Raw genomic sequence first — 20762 nt, 5'->3', positions numbered from 1 at the left:
CAAATAAATCTCTTATCTAGCAACTCTTGAATTTGGTCCTTCAATTCTTTCATTTCGGGAGGTGCTAGACGATACAATGCCTTCGAAATTGGTACTGTACCCGATAATAATTCAATTGAAAATTCCACCGCTTTGAGATACCAACAACATCATCAGCATCCTCTATAGGCTAACTGACTGACTGTGTCGGGAACTGAAATGTTGCCGGCTAGAAATCTTTGGTAGCCTCTATGCAAAAGTTTCCTTGCACGAACACAAGAAATGACATACAACACTTGCCTGTTCTTCACTGCCTCAAAAATAAATGACTTCACGCTGATCGGTCTGACCAACACTGATCTTTGTCAGAAAACAATCAAAGCTCCATTTAATGTCAACCAATCCATGCCCAATAGAATATCGAACTCGGGCATTGGCAACACAATAAGATATGCCTGAATAGTGTTCTCTTGCAACCCAAGCTCTACGTTTCTAACTCAACTGGTAGATAACATCTCTTCCCCTGAAGGGACTGTCACTCTACATCCCCCTTTCAAATGCTCAGATATAATCGCTAACATCTCTTTTGAACCCCTCCCAAGTCAAGGTGTTCAAGTTAACTGACTTCTCTGTCCCTTCCTACCACAAAGAGGTATCATCCTTCAATAAATAGGTGGTGCAATGCACCCTGTCTGCATCTGCTATGTTCATAAACTTGAATATTACCTCCAAGGATCTGATCCATTCCTCAGCCATAAATGGATATGTAGTGCCAGAGAAATCTTTGGGGTCCATCCTCCTGAAGTGCTTATAAATCGCTTCTGGTCAAACCCTACGAGCTTCAGCGTGCTGTTCCAACAATGGCACCATACCTTCTAGCATACGAATACTAGCGTTCGGGGGTGGGGGTGGGGGTGGAGGAGGTGTCTGAAGCAATCGATCCCCAATATATCCCGTGAGTATCTAAAATTTGTAATTTTGAACACCATAACCCAAAAGGGAAGCTTAAACCCTAGAGGAAAAATCTTATTCGCTCAAACTCATTATAACCCAACTCCTAAATTTTAAAATCTTAAATGCTAAATACATACAATATACTCAAAAAAATTTTAAAAAACCAAAAAACATTAACTTCTCCACTTGAGGCCTTGAGTGAATCCAAGCGCTCTGAGTCCGCACAGTCCCACAACATTTGGTCCCCAGCATATATATATATATATGACAAAAAGCATATCAATAAATTCTTAATAAATTTTATCTGAACTTTAAACTTACAGACTTTGAGGCTTAACTTCTTGGGCTTCTCACATCGGCAGTAGACACATCCCTTACCAGATCAGTCTTTAACTAATGATACTAATTTTTTTCTTTTCGAAAGTCACTGTTCATGAAGTACTGCTCACCAAAAATTTCTGTTCATTGAACTTGGAAAACTAATTATTAAAATATTGAATGAACTACGCCACTGAAACCTTTAAACGCTACTCAAGTTACGAACTACACCAAAAATAAATTAAACATGCTAAATCAACGTTCAAAATTCTAGAATTTAAACCCTCAAACAATCTTTATTAAAAACCCTCCCCTCAAATTTTATTAGCTTTGGTTGTATACGGAAACAGAAGGGTCTTCGGGAGTGCACTGCCAAGGTCCGGATCCACTCAAGTGTCAGAGCCTCCTGCCTCAGTATTCTCCTCACTTGCAACCATTCCAGTGAGTCTAATGACTCGGCACATCCCAAACTAGTATTACAAGTACATAAACTCCCATTCACATGCATAATACCATAATAATAATTCCTTTTTCTTCAAGTTCATTTAACTTAAATTCAATGGTAATCACCTTAATCAAAACCTTTAAAATAACTTGATGCCTATCATAGACCTCTCCTCACTTAGCATAAGCATAGTGGTGTAGTACCTTCATCGAAAGTGACATCCTCTCTCTGATGGATTCATCTACAAATCATATTATTGGGTTGGTAGAGTTCATTGACCTCATTATCGCCAAATCCCTCATGCCAACTTATAGTGAGTTTACTGTCCCCGTTTTCGATGGATTCCTTTCCTCCCGTGAGTTCACTGCCTCTATTTTTGACGGATCCCTTCCCTCTTGTAAGTTCACCTCTCGTTTTCGACGGATCCCTTTCCCTCTTTTGAGTTCGTCGCCTCGTTTTTGAGGGATTTTCCTCACTACCTCCCGTTGTATCGACTCGTTTTCATAATTCTTAAATCCCACAAACCCGCTGTCCTAACCTCTCAACTTGACCCACACGACTCTAACTCCCGCCCCTGACCCGCCCAAGACATGATCAGACCACAACCCCACACAAACCCCAACCTGCAAAGACAAACCTTAGAGACAATGCCCCTCTCTTCTCGAAACAAACTCTGCCTTACGACTCAACTCCCTCCCTGCCAGAATTAAGTCTCGCATCCCAACCCCCTTTAAACCTCCTGAACTTCATCCTAAAGAATCCCAAAACACAGCAACATCCGCTGCAGTTTTCCAACAACAATACTCGACAAGAACAACAAGATCTAAAAGAAAAACTTCAGGAACTTCAAGAAACCACATTGTCATCTAACAAGACACTTCTACTTATTTTCATGAAAGATTTCAGTAAACACAAATACTATAAATTGAATGGGGAAAAGAAGAGTTTAGGATGTGCCCTTGTGTTAACAACGCTCAAAACCAAATACCGGCACGAAGGCCGTAGCGCTCGATCGGGGAACGACTTCCCTTCCCTTTCCTCCTCCTGATCAACGATTCTCTTCCTCTTTTTTTTTTTCCTGATTCACACAGCCAAGTCTTGGCCGCCGCCCACTCTCCCCCATCCTAGGTTTGTCTCCTCTCCCCTTTTCTAAGACTTCGGATTTGGGTATTTTATGTGTAGGGATTAATTTGGCCCACTAATCTATATTAAACTTAGTTTTTGGCCCAATTTCCAATAATAAAAAAATTCAAAATTTAGGTGTACTTTACAAAGAGGTCCTCTATTTTACCAAAATTTGATTTCTAGAGTAAAATAACTATTGGTTTCAAATAAACCGGATTTTGGATGCTACATATAAATTATGGTCAAATAAATGAAAGCAAGCTGTCAAAAGAGATGGAGAAAGAAAAATATGCTGATGGAGAGACTTAAAGATGGAAGATGGGAAAACTGCAGGCTGTGTAGATGCATGAAACATTATTTAAAGGTAGAAGGTGCCTTTATCTAGATTTGGAGGTGCCATTGGATGTGGAAGATGTAGGAGAAACTGTCAGAGAGACATGTCAAATCTCATGATACTTTTTTGAGCGAGAGATAACCTATTACAGAGGAAGGTAATTGCTTGTGCTTGCCAGATTTGAAGTTTGTGGTTGCTGTTGGCATGGAGAATCATCATGGAAAAATTTGGATCTCAATCTTGTGTTGGATCAGGTAGAGGAAAGATATACAGGGCATGCAAAGGAAGCAGGATTGCTTGACTTGAATCTCCTGGAGGTGATGGAGCTATGAGGGTAGGAGTATTTCAACCACAAGAAATCCAACACAAGCAAGATACAACCAAGATACTTGTGTGTGTGAAGAACTAAGAATCATAGCATCTTACTATAGATGGTCAGTCGATTGTTACTTTAATCAATTCATTCTCTATCACAATGTATCAACTTAATCGACTCAACTGCCTTTCAATCGACTACATTAAATCAAACTTCAACACAGTCCACTAGATCACACTGGGTTCACTTGGACCTTGATCCATTCTTTTGCGGACTATGTCATCAATCATTTGTTCTCTGCTATTAGCTAATTGATCCAAATTAACTAGTGATCGATTGCCTTGGATCACAATATGTTTGTCTATTGAACGTGCCATCTGATTCAATTCTAAATCTATGTTTGATTAAATCTTTTAGTGACTGTTCCACAGTCAACTGATCTGCCATCATCAACTGAATGTAGGTGATAAATGTTGACTTCTTCAAATCATATGCTGTAACAATTATAATAATTTGAATTTACATTATTGATTGAACTATCCTTCAGTCAACTCAACTTAAAACAAAAATCATTCTTTGTCATCGATTGATTGTTTCAACTTAGTCAACTAAATTAGATATCTACTTCGACATAGTCCATTTGTCACATCGGATTCACTTTGATTTCAACCAATTTTTCTGCAGTTTGTTTCATTAGTCAATTATTCTGTGCTGTCAGTCCAACAGATCTAGATCAACTTGTGACTAATTTCCTTGGATCACAACCAGTTCAGTTGTCGACTGTTTTGCTCTAATTAGTCGATTGATTTAAATTCAAGTCTATCCTTGATTGAATCTTCTGGTGATTGTTCTACCATCATTAGTTGATTCTAAGTTATAAATATCAACTTCTTTAAACCATAATCCGATTTAACTATTACAATAATTCGAATTTAAATTATCAGTTGACTAGCTTAACTTGGATCATCAACCATTTTGTTGCAAGTCTTAGTTAATTTGATAAATCAGCTGATTGGACACTGAAACTTTTGTTTCTTAATTAAGTCTTCGTTTAATAATGAGAACTACCCACATCCAGAATACAATTTGCTTTCTCGTAGCTCACATGCCGAGAGATTGCCTCTTGTACTTCTTTCATGCTAGGTATTCAGTTGTCCTTGACCTTTTGGAACTTCTTGTTTGCCAAGAGACCTCCCCTTCAGGTCTTCCTCATTTGTTAAACATCTAATCAACCTCGACCGACTGACACTATGTTTGCCAATACCGTTGGACTTCTATATTTGCGAGAACCTACAATATTTTCTTTGCCAAATGTTCAATCATCCTCTATCCACTTGGATTTCTACTAATGTTGGACTTTTCATTTTACCAAATGTATGTTTGACTTCAACGCACTTGGACATCTTGCACTACACATTTGACACACAAGTGTGATTACAGTATTTCCTAACTTAAACTTTTACCAAAAATATCTAAACTGTATGCTACATGCTTGGGAGTATGAATGCACCAACATGCATGACTGAGAATGGTGACAATGCGAGAGACAATCACTTTGGTTGTCACTTGGAGTTGCACAACAATGTTGGCCATTATTGGAGTTACTTCGAGTTGCATGAACATTGGCCCTGTGCGTGGAAGAGGTGTGTGGGTGCCTTGCAACGTGAGTGAGCAACATGTAGAAGCTGGTGATTGGGTAGAGGGATCATGCTTGTGGTGAATATTTGAAATTATTTATGTAATCTATTAAATGAATAAAGGTAGGATCCCTCAGGTGGATAATGAAGATGATCATTATTGAGGTAGAATGAGCAAAGATACAAAATATTTCAAAGATGGTACAAATATGTACTTAGGTGACCAATAAATACTCCAATTAGGCGATGTGAAACTAAGACAAATATGCACATCAAACGAGGAAGAAAGATTAAAAAAGACTTGATTAGTAATAGTAAAACAAGATAAAATTTATTTAAATATAGATGATGATATAGTAGGTGATAGAGTCCAATGGCGTAGAAGGATCCATATAATCGACCCCACCTAGTGGGATACAACTTGGTTGTTGTTGTTGTAAGGTAAAATGAGATTTAGCTACCTGAAAGGGTAAACTGTATTTTGCCCCTAGGTTTTTAATGGTCAAGATGGAACCATCATTATACAATATTTTCTATAAGGACAAGAGAGATGCATTTATTTTCCTTCTCCTTCTTATGATTTGTCTATGTGAAGATTTTTTGGTCCTATTCCATTTCAGAATTGTGTTTGGGACATGCTGATTTATGCTTGTAGAGATGAAACTACAAAGTTAGAACTGCCTTGTTCTAGGCTACCTTTGTTTTACCTTTTGCTTGTTCTTGTGTAATTTCTTTCAGGATTTTTCTGTGTAATCTCACAAAGCATAATTTATATTTCAGTTTCTACATAATCAAGGGTTTGTTGTTGGTGTTACAACTGAGAATGAAATTCAGGTACTGAAATCTAGTATTGTACAAATTACACATAGTATTCTAGTGTATTATTGCTTTATTTCCTTTGCAGCTCATTTCTATCGTGGATTAGTCTGACATGCTATTTTATAGGTGATTTGTACCTTCTGATATTTTACAATGTTTTTTTGATTTAGAATTGGGTTTTCAAGCTTTAAGTAAGATAATTTTGTGAAATGGGTGAAAAGGTCATGGATCATTACTTGTTTGCCCAAGGTGCTTCCTGCAAGTAAATTCCAAAGAGGAGAAAGTACATTAGAACCTTATTTCCTTACTTTTTTCTCCACTTTCAGTGCATTGTTTTGTGTTTAGTTGCTGTGTATCCTTAATTGCTGGAATTTTGTCCTATCAACTTTACAGTCTCACTAGGGTCTTGAGGTGCTTCCGGTGGGGCAATTGCTGACATGAACATTGGTAGTTAAGGATAAGGAGGAACAGAATAAGCCAAGAGAAGATCAAAAGAGAAGACATGAAGACTCGTAGTGATGTAGCACAAGAGGAGATTGTGTGTTGGGAGGTTTGGGGAGTAGAAATTTGGAATAAAGTGGTAAAGGAATGTAGAAATTTAGGTGTCACACCTAAGAGTTCCTAGGCATCACACCATTGGGAGATGATATCACACAACCTAAGAGAACTCTCAAAACTGTGATATCTATATCATATCCCAGCATTAGAGCAGCACACATATTTATAATAGGACTCACAAAGGACTCATAACCACACATACTAAACATAAATGTTAATAGATGGACTCATAAAAAACATAAAGGACTCAAAAAGATACATAGGAAACATAAAAACCTTGTAAAGATCTACAATTTTCCAAGCATGTGAAGTTAAAGCATATTTGTTAGATATTTAATGCTGGGTTTTGACTTTTGACTTCAATCTTTTGGAATTCATTAACTTTATATCAATTCCCAAGTAGGTCTATCATCTTCCAAGATATGCCAAATTAACAGTTGAGCTTTAGAATCTCTATTTCTGTGTTTATAGACTTTTAATGGAGATTGCTACTTCTCCATCAACTCTTCTCGGGTGAGAAAAACTTGTCCCTGCAAGTTAAAAGCGTGGAATCTTTATAATCATCAATAATCCATGTGCATTCAGATAGGGGTCATGCCTTCCATTTGATAAGATACTTTTGATAACCGCTTCCCTTTTCAAACACAATTTGATGATCAATTACATCTTCAAGGTGGTCTTTCAATGTTTGAATTGATGACAAACGAGCATTATGTGCATTACTTGTCATGACATGTTCATGTCCACAATATAAAGTGAGATCCTCAATGTTGAAGATATTGCTAATACAGGTAGATCAAGGACACAAGCATTAGAGTTGATTTTCTTTAAAACTTAATAGGGTCCAACAATCTTTGAATGAAGTTTCTTATAAACCTCTCTTGGATATCATTCTCGCTTTATATAAACCATAACCATATCACCTTTCTTAAATTCAGTGAACTTTTGTTTCAAATCAGCATGTGTTTTATATCTTTCATTGCTTAGAGCAATTTTCCGCTTGACATCATCATGTATATCTTATGTGTTTGCTAAAAGTGTCAGCTTCAACACTTAGTCTTGTCTCCAATGGTAAAGGAACCAAATCAATTGGCTTTTTAGAAAACACGCCTCTAACAATTTCAAATGGTCTGTGTACATCTATTCATATGCAAACTCAACTATAGGAAGAATTTAAATCCATGTGGTAACATGATCTCCAACCAGGCAACAGAGTAAATGACCTAAACTTCTATTGACTAACCATATGTTTGAGGGGTGAAAAGAAGAAAACTTCAACGTTGTATTCATCAATTTCCATAAGGTTCACCAGAAGTAGCTTGTGAACTTCACATCTTGGTTGGAAACAATTGTTAATGGTAACTCATGAAGACAAACAACTTCTTTAAAGAAAAGTTTAGCAATGTGAACATCAGCTGATATCTTTGAGCATGGAATGAAGTGAGCCATTTTTGAAAACCGATCCACCACCACAAATATGGAATCCTTGTCTTCTAATGGTTTTAGGCTAGCCAAACACAAAATCCATGCTTAGATCTTGCCATGGTTTGTGTCACAGGTAGAGGCATAGATAAACCAGTATTTTTCTTTCTTCCTTTTGATAATTGGCACGTGCGACGTTGAGAGACAATCTCCGCCACATCCTTCTTAAGGCTAGGCCAATAAAAACGGTCTTCAACAATTGCAATTATTTTTTCCCTTCCAAAATGACATGCTGCCCTTTTAGCATGTAACTCCCATATCACTTGTTCATGAAGAGAAGTGCTAGACAAACAAAGTCGAGTTCCCTTAAAGAATAATCATTATGCAGCGAAAAATGTGAGAAATCTAATTGCTGTTCCACAATTGAAGCAGCAAATATATTTCTAAAATCTTTGCACAAAGGGTAGTCTCTTAAGTAGTTGAAATCCCACCACTTGTAAAGCCATAGAAGAAATAATATATATCACTCTACTAAGTGCATGCTTTGTTTTCAACGCCAGATTTATGTTTGCTCACAAAGGTATGTTCTTGTAAGAAAGAGATCCATTTCCTATGTTGATGATGCAGTTTTTACTGAGAATTGAATATTGAAGAGCTTGGTGATCAAAATATAGAGCAAACTCTTGTGGAAGGAGGAAGTGTCGCCAATAACGCAAAGCTTGAACTACTGCATAAAATTCTTTATCATAAGTGGAATACTGTCATTTTGCCTCATTCAACTTCTAAGTAAAATATGCAATAGGATGCCCTTCTTGATTTAATACGCCTCCAATTCAAACATTAGATGCATCATATGTCACTTCAAAGACCTTTGAAAAATCTAGTAGTCGAAGAATAAGTGCTTCCATCAATCTTTTTCTTACTTCTTGAAAAGCTTGTGAAGCTATATTGATCAAACAAATGAGTTTTTCTTCATCAATTATAGGGGCCATAATAGTGTAGACATTTTTGATGAAACACCTATAAAATGTTGCTAGTTCATGAAAACTTTTGATTTCTTGTAGTGTCCTAGGCAATGACCACTCTTGGATGGCTTTTACCTTATCAACATCAGCCTCTAATCCTCTAGATGACACCACAAAGCCCAAGAATACCACAGAGGAAGTAATAAAGGAGCATTTCTTTAAATTTATATAGAGCTTTTCTATGCGAAGAATTCTCATGACTTGTTGCAAATGGATAAGATGATTTTCTTTACTCTTGCTAACAATTAAGATATCATCGAAATAAACAATAAAAAACTTTCCGTTAAATGGTTGTAGTATGTGATTTATACAGCGCATAAATATGCTAGGAGTGTTTGAAAGACTAGAAGGCATGACAAGTCATTCATAAAGGCCATCTTTGGTCGTGAAGGTTGTCTTCCATTCATCTCTGGCCCTATGCGTATTTGATGATACCCACTTTTCTAATAAATTTTTGAAAAGATGTAAGAACAAGCCAACATCTTTAGCATATCATCAAGATGAGAAATTGGGAATTGATATTTGATAGTGATCTTATTGATTGCACGACTATCAATACACATGCGCTATCTACCATCTTTTTCTTGGTGTTAACAATAGAACATGGGCTTAGACTTTCCTGAACGAAACCCTTGGACAACAATTCATCCACTTGCCTGTATTTTACGCATTGGTGGAAGCTCACTAGGTAACTCTTGCCACATTAGAAAAGTCATTTAATAACATAGTGATTTCAGGAGCAAATGAGGAAGCTTCGGTGGCGGCAGATACTTTTAATTTCTTTTAATTATAAGGGCATATATTAGTAGAACTTTCTTTGCTCTCCTGTTGAAAATGTTTCTTGGTGAGAATGTGAAGATAATTCCCACTATTAGTAGCACAACCTTTGCCCTCTCTTGCGATTATTTCTTCTTTTCAGTTGGTTTCAAAAATACTTTCTTGTTGTTGAACATGAAATGATGCACATCTTGATCATATAGGCAAGGTATCCCAAGAAGTATATGAGTTACTTTCATAGAAATAATGGCGCACCAAATAGAGTCACTATAATTTTCACAAGAAAGAGAAATAAGACAACATTGTGTTATCGGAATAGATGTGTTATCTATCCATCCTACCTTGTATGGTTGGGGATGTGGCTGCGTGGAAGCTTGAGGCACTCTACCATAGCTGCTGAGACAACATTCGTACAACTTCCTCTATCAACGAAAAGCTTATGTGCTTGATTCCCACAATGAACTAATATGAAAAATAGATGTCTGTCACCAATCTTCACCTTTGACTTTTGTAGTATTAAGAATACGCTTAAAAATAGTTACCAAAGAAGTGTCTTTATCTTCTTCCAAATCATCTTCAATATAAACTCCATAATCAAAAGAATTTTCATCTCCTTCTCCTCTTTGATTTTCAACATCATCTTCATGCTATATCCCGATGTGCAAATTCTTTTTAGGACAATAATAAGCCATATGGCTTGGTTGCTGACACTTGAAACATATGTTGCCCTTGTTCTTTAACTCGATTGGTTTCAAAGGTGGTTTAGAGTCACTTTGCATATTAATGATTTGATGAATCCACCTCTTGCCGGTTAGTTTCATGAATTCTTTTATTCATCCCTGAAATTGCAAGCTTCTTACCAAATGAATAACTCAAATACTCCTCCACATCTAAGGCAAATTGGAAAGCTTGTTCTAGGCTGTAAAGTGGTTGTCTTAATAATTCTCTTTTGATTTCTTGGCTATTTCTAAGCAAGCTTCTTAGTCTATTTCTTAGCTATTGTATATTTTTTTTTAAGTTTTCCTCGTTCTTACAAATATATAATTCCTTATAAAATATTCATTTTTTCTCCGCTTTCTCTTGTACTTTCTCATTCCACCACCAAGATTCCTTAGTGGTGCATATCCCTTTGACTTATCGAGTACACTCTTAGCTACTATTTTGAACTTTGATACCATCTTATCGCATGTCGTATTAGAGTCACCATATATTTCACCTAATACTTGTACTCCTACCTTCTCCTTAAATATACTTTACTTTTCATCTTTTAACTTCCACCATTTAATTGTAGGAGTTGTATATATTTTCTTTCTATTGATACTATGCTTGAGGCGTATATTCAACTCTTCTAATCTATATTGTGTAGTTAAGCTTTCTCCAGGATGACCTTGCAATCTTTACAAATCTTTCTATCCTTCTTCCTAATCATAAGAAAGTTAATTTGCGATTTATTATTCTCACTTTTGAATGTGACTAAGTGTCCTTCTCTTTTTTAAAAAATGTATATGTTATCGCAAAATCTAATATAGTTTTTCCTTCTAAACCCATAACTTTCATGTACCCTCTCATAGTCTTCATTTTTCACTCCGACGTGCCAATTTAGATCACCTCCTAGTAAAATCATTTCATTTGGCAAAATATTTTGTAATATTTAATTTAAGTCGTCCCAAAATCTTGATTTGATAGCTTCATCTAATCTTACTTGTAGTGCATATACGTTAATTATGTTCATAGTTTCTGTTGCCACTATTGTCTTAAGGACTATAATTCTATCATCTTTTCTAGCTACTCCTACAATTTTATCCTTTAACGAACTATCTACAACAATACTCACTCCATTTGTTACTTTATTCTTTTCTATGTATCATAACTTAAAACTGGAGTTTTCTATCATCTTGGTCTTCTTGCCTACCCATTTTATCTCTTGTACATACAAAATACTAATTTTTCTCTTAATCATCGTATCTACTACCTCCATTGATTTACGAGTGAGGGTTCCTATATTCCATGTTCCAAATTTTAGACTATTAGTTTTCCTATCATATTTGTTCTTATCCAACCTAAGGTGTGAGAATTCGTCTATTTAACACTGCACCCAAGTTCAGATGTAGCAGTTCTTGCCGATACGTTATAATTGGACCCTGTAACGCGAACTCTTACATATTTAACACTACACTCGAGTTTTGAAGATGTAGCGGTCCTTGCCTGTTACACGTTCCTTCCGGGGAACAACCTAGCATTAGCACAATAATTTAATGGGTCCATTCATTGAACATTTGTCATAGTTTTAACGCTGACTGACAACCTAACGCAACCATTCTTCTTTATCTGGGATTGGGACGAGCCATGACTGGTTCATCATTGGCGAAGTTAAATACATAAAATATAGTAATTTTTTAAAATTTTAAAATCTTAAATTATTAATAAAATGTTTTACCTAAATAGTAAAAACAACAATGCTGCTAGTTGAGCTTCATAAAAAGCTCAAAAGTCGGCTTGAGATCGATAAGATTTTTAATAAACAAGTTTGAACAAGCTCCATAAGAAAATAAATAAACTTGAACACATTTAAGCTTGGCTTGGCGCGTTTATATCCCTATTGATGACATTAGAAATTGGATCATTTTTAAGTAGGTTGTTGTATTGTGATCCTCTGGCTTGTGGTGGTAAGAACGGATTGTTACTCTAACTCGAATGAGGGCAACTACTCCACTTGAGAAAGAGAAAGGGAGGTTGTTACATCTTGGTAGAATTAGAGATAATGGATATATGCTGTAGTGTCTCTGCAACGTTTGTGCGATGTTTAGTGTTGAATAGAATTGAAGATTGTTGTAATTAGTGTCGATATTACACCAAACAAGGAAGTTAGGAGAGTTACTTATGCAAGAGGAGGACCTTAGCAGGATTTAGGGAAGCTCACATGTGGGATGGATCACATCAAATTCAATTTTCATGTGGCTTTATGGTGGAATTGCATTTCAGGTATGCGAGTGGAGACGTGGTGGAGGCATAGGTAGAGACACATGGGTGAAGATACTATGAAGATGCATAAGTGGAGATGCGATGGAGGCAAACTTGGTTTGGTGTTGTTTGTAGACGTGCTAGTCAACATAGGCGGAATTTATCTTTCCACATGCCGACCAACACTTAGGTGCATTGACACCACACCAACTAGCGATGGAACAAAGAGGGAGGGAATATCACGGTTAAATAACAATGTTCTTAAAACGGATCAGGGTGGGTAAATTAGAGAATAAACATATGTTTGTTGGCATTCCAACCTTCTTTCAAGCCCTATCTGAAAGAAAATCCAATATCTCTTGGTCGTGGAAATTTAAATAGGACGAACCGACCTTCATGGATACTTTTGCTTCTAGATGCTTTCTTACCAACCGGCTCGGTGAAATAGAAGGACGTCATAGTGAAGAAAATAGTATAGAGAGAATAAAGATGAGAAATCTACGGAAAGAATGCGCAATAACACAATTGATACAATCGACAACTAGCACAACAGAGGATGGCAAGCCAGTGACAAGCAGGTCATGGGAAAAAAGTGGGAGTGAGTTGTGGGAAAAAAGAGGGATAAGGAGAGAGATAAATTAATTAAATATATTTTCTTTTTTTAAAAAACCTTATCCTAATTAGATATGAATGTACTAAAATATCCTATTTCTAAATCTGGTTTAATTTTTAAACTAGCTAAAATAAATCTTGAGTCCGATTTGAACCCGCTTAATTTCTCGATGATATCCACCTAACTTTATATCAACATCCGATGATCATAAAATTTAAAATATTAATTTTATTTAACTTAATTAGTTATGTAAAACTTTTAAAATATATCTAAATTATAAAAATTTATATATCATAACATTTGGTATCTAATATTAACAAAGTTTTTTTTAATGTTTTAATTTTTGTGAAGTCAACCGACATCAAGAGAATGTGTCAAGCTCCTCCTTTGTGTCCTCTCTAAGTTTTGGTTCAGGTGTCAAGGAATAGTTACAACTCTTTGGTTAAATAAATTTATATAATTAAGTTAAGAAAATAATTATTTATTCATTTTCACTATTTTTAATATTTCATTGAAATATTTTTGAAAACCGTGCATGTTGCAATTTGTGTACATTTATTATATCTGATTAATCTCTTAAGAAAAAGTGTTATTCAATTCAATTGAAAGGATTAAAATTTTTCAAATTAAAATTTAATTATATAAAAAGACTTAAATTTAAAATTTTCAAATTTGATTGAGTTAAGTCTAAATCAAATTTTATATTTTTTTAAGAAATTTTGTACATATAAAATTATATAAATTTACTATTAAAATATAATATTTTAGGTTCTAAGTTTTTAAAAATAAGATATCTCTATTTTGTCGACTCTAATAATTATAGTTGAATGAAGAAATTAAACCAATGACAAAATTAATTATAGTTACATGAAAGATATAAAATTAAATCAAAACAATAACAACCAAGCCTTATCCCACTAGGTGGGGTCGGCTATATTGATCCTTTTATGCCATTGAGCTCTATCTCCCACTACATCATTATCTATACTTAAAAATTTTTTATCTTGTTTTATTGTTGCTAACTAAGGCCTTTGGGGTCTTCCCCTTCCTCATTTGATATGTATGTTTTTCATAGTTTCACATCGCTTAACTGGAGCGTTTATTGGTTGTGTAAGTACATGCCTGTACCATCTTAAAAGTGTCTCTCAGAGTTTTCCCTCAATAGATGTAACTCCGACTTTCTCTCTAATGCTCTCATTTCTTATTCTATCCATTCTCTTATGTCTACACATCCGCCATAACATCCTCATCTCTACAACTCTCATCTTCTACTCATGTACTCGAGTCGTAACCCAACATTCAGCTCCATATAACATATCAGGTTTAACTGTGGTTTTGTAGAATTTTCCTTTAAGTTTTATAGGTACTTTTTGGTCACATAAAACACCCAACGCTCACCTCAATTTCAACCATCCTGCTTGTATTCTATATAAGACATCTCTCTTAATCCCTCCATCATTTTACAAAAATGATCCTAAATATCTAAAGCTCTCGATTCCGAGCAACTCGTCATCTTCTATCTTAACAATTGCCTTATTATATCTAATATTGCTAAATTTAAATTCATATATTCTGTCTTTATTCTACTAAAGCCTAAAACCTTTCCCTTCTAGTGTTTCCCGCCAAGATTCTAGTTTAGCATTTACTTCTTCACGTGTTTCATCTAGCAAAATCATCTGCAAACATGCACCATTGTACTTTGTCTTGAATGTGTGCAGTGAGTTCGTCCATAATTAGTGTAAAAAGATAGGGACTTAGAGTTGATCCTTGATGTAATCCTATCTTTATTGGAATGCTTCAGTTACTCTGTCTGCAGTCTTTACTTTAGTCGTTACATCCTCGTATATATCCTTAATTAACTTAATATATGTTATGCTAACACCTCTCTTTTCTAGAATTCTCCATATAATTTGTCCTTTGACTCTATCATAAGCTTTTTCTAAGTCAATAAATACCATATGTAGATCTTGTTTTTGCTTATGATATTTTTCAATTAATTGTCTAAGAAGATGTATAGTTTCTATTGTTGACCTTCCAAGTATGAACCCAAATTGATTTTTAGTCACCCTGATTACTTTTTCCTAAAGTTTCATGGTATAGCTCGTTAGTTTAATACCCTTATAGTTTACACAATTTTGTATGTTTTCTTTGTTTTTATATAAGGGAACTAGAATATTTATCCTCCATTGATTAGGTATTTTTTTCATTTTCAATATCATGTTAAATAATTTTATAAGTCATTCAATACCTTATTTCCCTAGACACTTCCATGCCTCTATCGGAATATCATTTGGTCCAACGACTTTTCTATTATGCATCCCATTTAAAGTTTGTTCTATTTCTAAAGTTTGAATTATACGATAAAAATTTAAATTTCTATACTCATTTGACCTACTTAAAATACCTAAGTTAAGTTGGTTACCTAAATCTTCATTAAAAAGTTAATGTAAATATCTCTTCCACTGTTCTTTCATTCATCTTTATTACATTTTATTTGGATAAGATCTCTTATCTTCCTTTCTCTCACTTTAGTAATTCTAGAAATGTTTCTTTCCTCTTCTTTTATATCCAATTTTTGGTATAATCGTTCAAAGTTTCATTCTTTGCTTCATTTACTACCTTCTTAGCTTATTTTTTGGCTATTGTATATTTTTTTTAAGTTTTCCTCGTACTTACAAATATATAATTCCTTATAAGTTATTCGTTTTTCCTTGACTTTCTCTTGTACTTTCTCATTCTACCACTAAGATTCCTTAGTGGTGCGTGGTGCGTGGTGCGTGGTGCGTGGTGCATGGTGCATGTCCCTTTGATTCCTTACAAAATATTGAATTATTTTACTATATCCTGAAAGTTTTATAAAAGAAAATACAATAATGAAAGTCATATTTAATGTTTTTTTTATCAAATACTCATGAATAATTTCAATAAAATTACATAAATCAATATAAATGTACATTTGTTTTAAATAAATTAACGTTCTAAAAAATGAAAGTACTTTAAATTTGAAAATGTTTGAATGCTGTATTATTTGAAAGCAAATGATGCCTCATCTTATGTAGGACCAAAGAAAGCCGCTTTTTTTTTGTTACTCATTTCAGCATTCTACCTGCAAAAGTTGAATGGAGTATAAACATAAACAATGAGACAAATTTACACTTTACAAGCGACTAAAGAAAAAAAAAATTGAAGCATAATGAGTTGTAATATTTTTAACACTAAAGACCGAGGTGATCAAATAAAATTAACAAAATATAAATAGAATACCAAACTTGAACTATGAACTATGTATTAACAATCTAACTAATTATTATATAATAATTAATTACAATAAAAATCAATTAAACTTACAATTTAATATTAATTTAATAATAATAATAATAAAATTAAACAAGTATTGACACGACAAGATACCAAAGCCAAAGACTGCAACTTCAGCATGACCATGTGCAATTTGAAACCTGGGCATGCAAGGAGCAGAAGGATACAAGCACAGGAAGAGGGATTGTCATTGTGCATGTAACTACATCATGGTTGAGGAGTAGATGATCAGCAACTCTGATATCATGTTTAGATCAAGGTGAATTATTTCTTGTGGGAATCGTAAGGTAGTTCTTACTCGTACAGCAACTCTGTATTATTGCTGAATATTGACTTCTTACTCGTACATATTTACATATAATCAAATAATCCCAAACAATTTGTGAATCTATTCTGGTGCTGTCCTTTAATTAGCAGTGATTTCATATAAAAACTTGCTGTTGCCTTCTGAGTTTTGATTATGTTCATTGTGTCTGTATTTCCTCATTTATTGAAAATCTGTTTCATCTTTTTGGTAGGTTTGGAATCTGGAGCTCAGACAACTTGTTCATTCTTTTCAATGGGAGGCTAATGTAACTGCTTTTTCTGTAATATTTGGAACCTACTTGATGTGCGTCATTGATAGGGAATTTTATTTACTGCACTCACTAGTGAATTGCTAGCTGGCTTGTCAGGAGATTGCTAACAAAATTACTGCTTTAGGTATGTTGGAGATGAGCACGGGCTGTTATCTGTAATAAAATGTGATGAAGAAGACGGAAAACTTTTAAAGTTGCCATATCAACTCTCTTCTGCTGATCTATCTGGTAGATCTTCCTTAATTTTGTCTGTGATCAAAAAGTGAAACTATATATTGTTCTAGCAATTGATCTCTTTATCTTGCATATTTATGCTCACGTTGTTATCTTTTTTTTTTGAGTCTTATATGTTACAAAATCACTCATTTTTTAAAGAAAAGAAACCACCTTATTCTTTCAACTCTTTGAGAAAGCTACAATAGCCTACTCTGCATAGCCTGCAATGGATACATCCTACCCATTTGTAAAACAGGTCCAGGAATCCTATAAGTTACCAAACAATCTGATCTTTTAACATGTTTTACTCCTTAACAACCTCCCTCCCTAAGCAACAGATACCTTCAGCTGTGGCTTGCCAAGGAGGGACGACTCCACCACACAAACAATCAATTGCTCCTCCAGAATCAGATATAAGTGTCAATCCATATAAACCTTTTGAAAGCACCAGCTCTAGTCAACCTTGATTGCCATAAGCTCCGCTGGCAAAGCTAAAGCAGCATCAACATAGAGCCAGGAACATACACCATCCACGATAATGATGCATAAATACAATGCCAGCGGCGACTGAATCAAATATGTAGAGTTTTGTTCCAAAATTTAACCTTGACCACTTTCCTCCCACTATTAATCATCTCTCTTTGAAACTCGTCAGCCTCATTGGTGATTCTGCCAATTAAAGCATTAGGAGGGAGCCATTTATCATCAACCTTTTTCTATTCCAATTTTTCCAAATGTACCACAAACCTACTGATATAAAGGCTCTCACCTTAGTCGCATGAGTCTTTCATACAGATCCATCCTCCCCTAGCCACTTGCCTGCCCACAATCATCATAAAACAAACTTCCAATTCCTGAGGTTTTCAGCTAAGCTCTAATACCACCTTGGCATTAGCACAGAGTAAAGAGCAAATAATACATTTTATCTTTTGCAGTTTCACAGAGGTAACAATGAGTGATATGCCCTGTAATAAAGATGAAATATAAACAGAAGTTGGGATTTTCTCCAAGCAGCTTTCTACACAATTCTGGACTCATGGAAAAGCTTTCAGCTCCAGAGTAGCTTCTGATTCACTTCCATTGCATTATTGATATCACCAACAGTTTCTTCCCACTTTAAACCACCTTGGTGCTCGTATCACCATTCAGGTCCATAGTACAAACCCATCTATTATTTATTCTTTGCTCAAGAATTTACTGGCATGAATCCTACTAGCCAGAATACGAAAAACAGATCAAACAACATATTTAACAACACTAGTTGCCTGTAAGTAGTTGAGAACTCAGTAACTTCAATAAACTAAATCTACATTTACAAAGGTAGCCCAAAATCTTGAGCATGCCGATGTTTCGATTTTGGAATGGAACGATATGATTTCGGTACCGTATGATGTTATATTGATATATTTTTGGTATTTTTAAATATAAAATATATTAATTAAAAATAAAAATTTAATCTAAATATTTAAAAATAAAAAATATATATTTTAAAAATATATATTAAATTAATGAGATAATTTTATTAGACTTTAATTAAACCTATTTAAATTATCTTAATCATAGCTAGGAGTTGATTAAAATTATTAACTTAAATTATTTAATTAAATTAACCCCCCACCCTGTTTCGGCTGCATGTCCATACGTGTTACCGAACTTGTGCGGCGCCTCCGGACGCGTCAACGGACTTGTGCGATGCCTCCAGATGTGTTGTCGGGCTGCGCGACATCTCCAGACGCGTCACTAGGCTCACATGATGCATCCGGATGCGTTGTCGACAAGTGTCGCCGTGCCCGCGTGATGCATCTGGGTGTGTCGCCGGGCCCGCATGATTTGTGTTGGTGTTGGTCCGTGAGCAAAATGAAATGTTTGGCCTGTATAAGGCAAAATGGAATGAGACTTTAATCCATGGGTAGCCCACCATGCAACAAGTTATCTATCCATGGTCTCCCAAATATGACACATGCTTCATAAAATGCCCTCTAAATCCAATATGCATTTATGCAAATTTTTTAACATCAGGGATATATTTCCTCACTCTCCAAGGGTGAATTGACTCATACTTCCCTTTCAACATTCATCGGCCATTCACTTTTTTCAAGAGTGATAACAATTGGAGTCTTTTGGTATTTGTTTTTCAGCAGGCTCACATCTTTGACACAATATCCACTCAATGCTTGCCTAACAAAAACAATCCATCCCCTCAAAAAATAAAAAATTTAGGCATAAACGAAACCCTATTAAGAACAACTTCATTAACCATATCAGAAATTAATGAATAAATAGGTATACAATTCATCAAAATTAATAAGAACATCTCGTTTTGACACCCGACACAATATGAGTTTTCAAACCATGCTTTGTTTTGCTTCATATTGCCGGAGTTGGCATGTACTTTTATTGCTATTTAAAATATAGTTCTTAGTCTTATTGCTACTTAAAATGGACTTTGGCATGTATATATTTTAATTGTATACATGAACTTTTAGTTTTGTTTCTTCTATAGCTCATTGTTTGTTATAGTAACAACAATATTAGTTAAGGGATATGATTGAAATAAAATGACAAGTTCATTCGAACAACTGAAACTGTTTAAAGTTCAAGCTATACTTGAAAGAACTTTGAGGTGTATTTATCTGTTTTTAGTCGTTGAGTGGAGAGGAGAGTGGACAAAAGTGAGAGAGGGGAGGAAGGGGAGGGTGGGGGTGAATTCCCATGTTCAGATATTTTTATCAAGGGAAAGGAGAGGATTTAATGACTAAATTACCTTTATCTTACAAGAAGATGGATAAGAGATTTGATAAAATATATTTTCTATCATCTATTCATTCTTGTTTTTTTTTCCTTATGCCTAATTAGATGATTTGTAAAATTTGATTTGCAGGAGGGATGAATGCACAATCCTTTGTAAAATTGAGTTGCATTGTTTGAAACATGTTTTGATATATGGAATGATGTTAAAATGCTACCACTAGTATCAAGAGACTGCCTAAAGCTGAATTTGCAACATATAAGACAAGTATATCTCTCCTACTCATGGTTTGAAATCTCGTAGTGTGTCTAACGACACAATCAAATTGTATCGTGCCTGTAAATTATCAAAACTCAGTACAACTTGGCACATACAATATCAGCTATGTCATTGCGTCAATCATTTTGATACCAACACGATATGGACGCTTGTGCTACAACTACACAAGTCAATATGAATTGAGATAATATTATTATTTTTGTCTCATATCCATATAAGATAATGTTAAAAGTGTGCAACTTCAAATGCAATACAAAGTATGAACTTAAATATATAGTTGTGTTATCTTCTTTTTCTTCATCTCCTTTCTCCTCCACTAGCACTATGTATATCAAAGCG

The 20762-nt window shown here is 34.8% G+C and overlaps 1 protein-coding gene across 4 annotated transcripts in view; it reads left to right on the top strand.

Annotated features, from left to right (window-relative positions):
* Nucleotides 1-20762, top strand: part of LOC121981474 (syntaxin-binding protein 5-like) — a 65054-nt gene that overhangs the window by 9386 nt on the left and 34906 nt on the right. For all 4 annotated transcript variants that reach the window (XM_042534009.1, XM_042534008.1, XM_042534010.1 and 1 more), the window contains exons 4-6: nt 5889-5942; nt 17120-17211; nt 17304-17407. In XM_042534009.1, coding sequence (XP_042389943.1) covers nt 5889-5942; nt 17120-17211; nt 17304-17407 — 250 coding nt within the window. The remainder of the gene's footprint in view (nt 1-5888; nt 5943-17119; nt 17212-17303; nt 17408-20762) is intronic.

The sequence above is a fragment of the Zingiber officinale genome, chromosome 5A, assembly GCF_018446385.1.
Source record: "Zingiber officinale cultivar Zhangliang chromosome 5A, Zo_v1.1, whole genome shotgun sequence".
Classification (NCBI taxonomy): domain Eukaryota; kingdom Viridiplantae; phylum Streptophyta; class Magnoliopsida; order Zingiberales; family Zingiberaceae; genus Zingiber; species Zingiber officinale.
The sequence above is the reverse complement of the archived record's forward strand: the minus strand, read 5'-3'. Positions and strand labels throughout refer to the sequence as shown.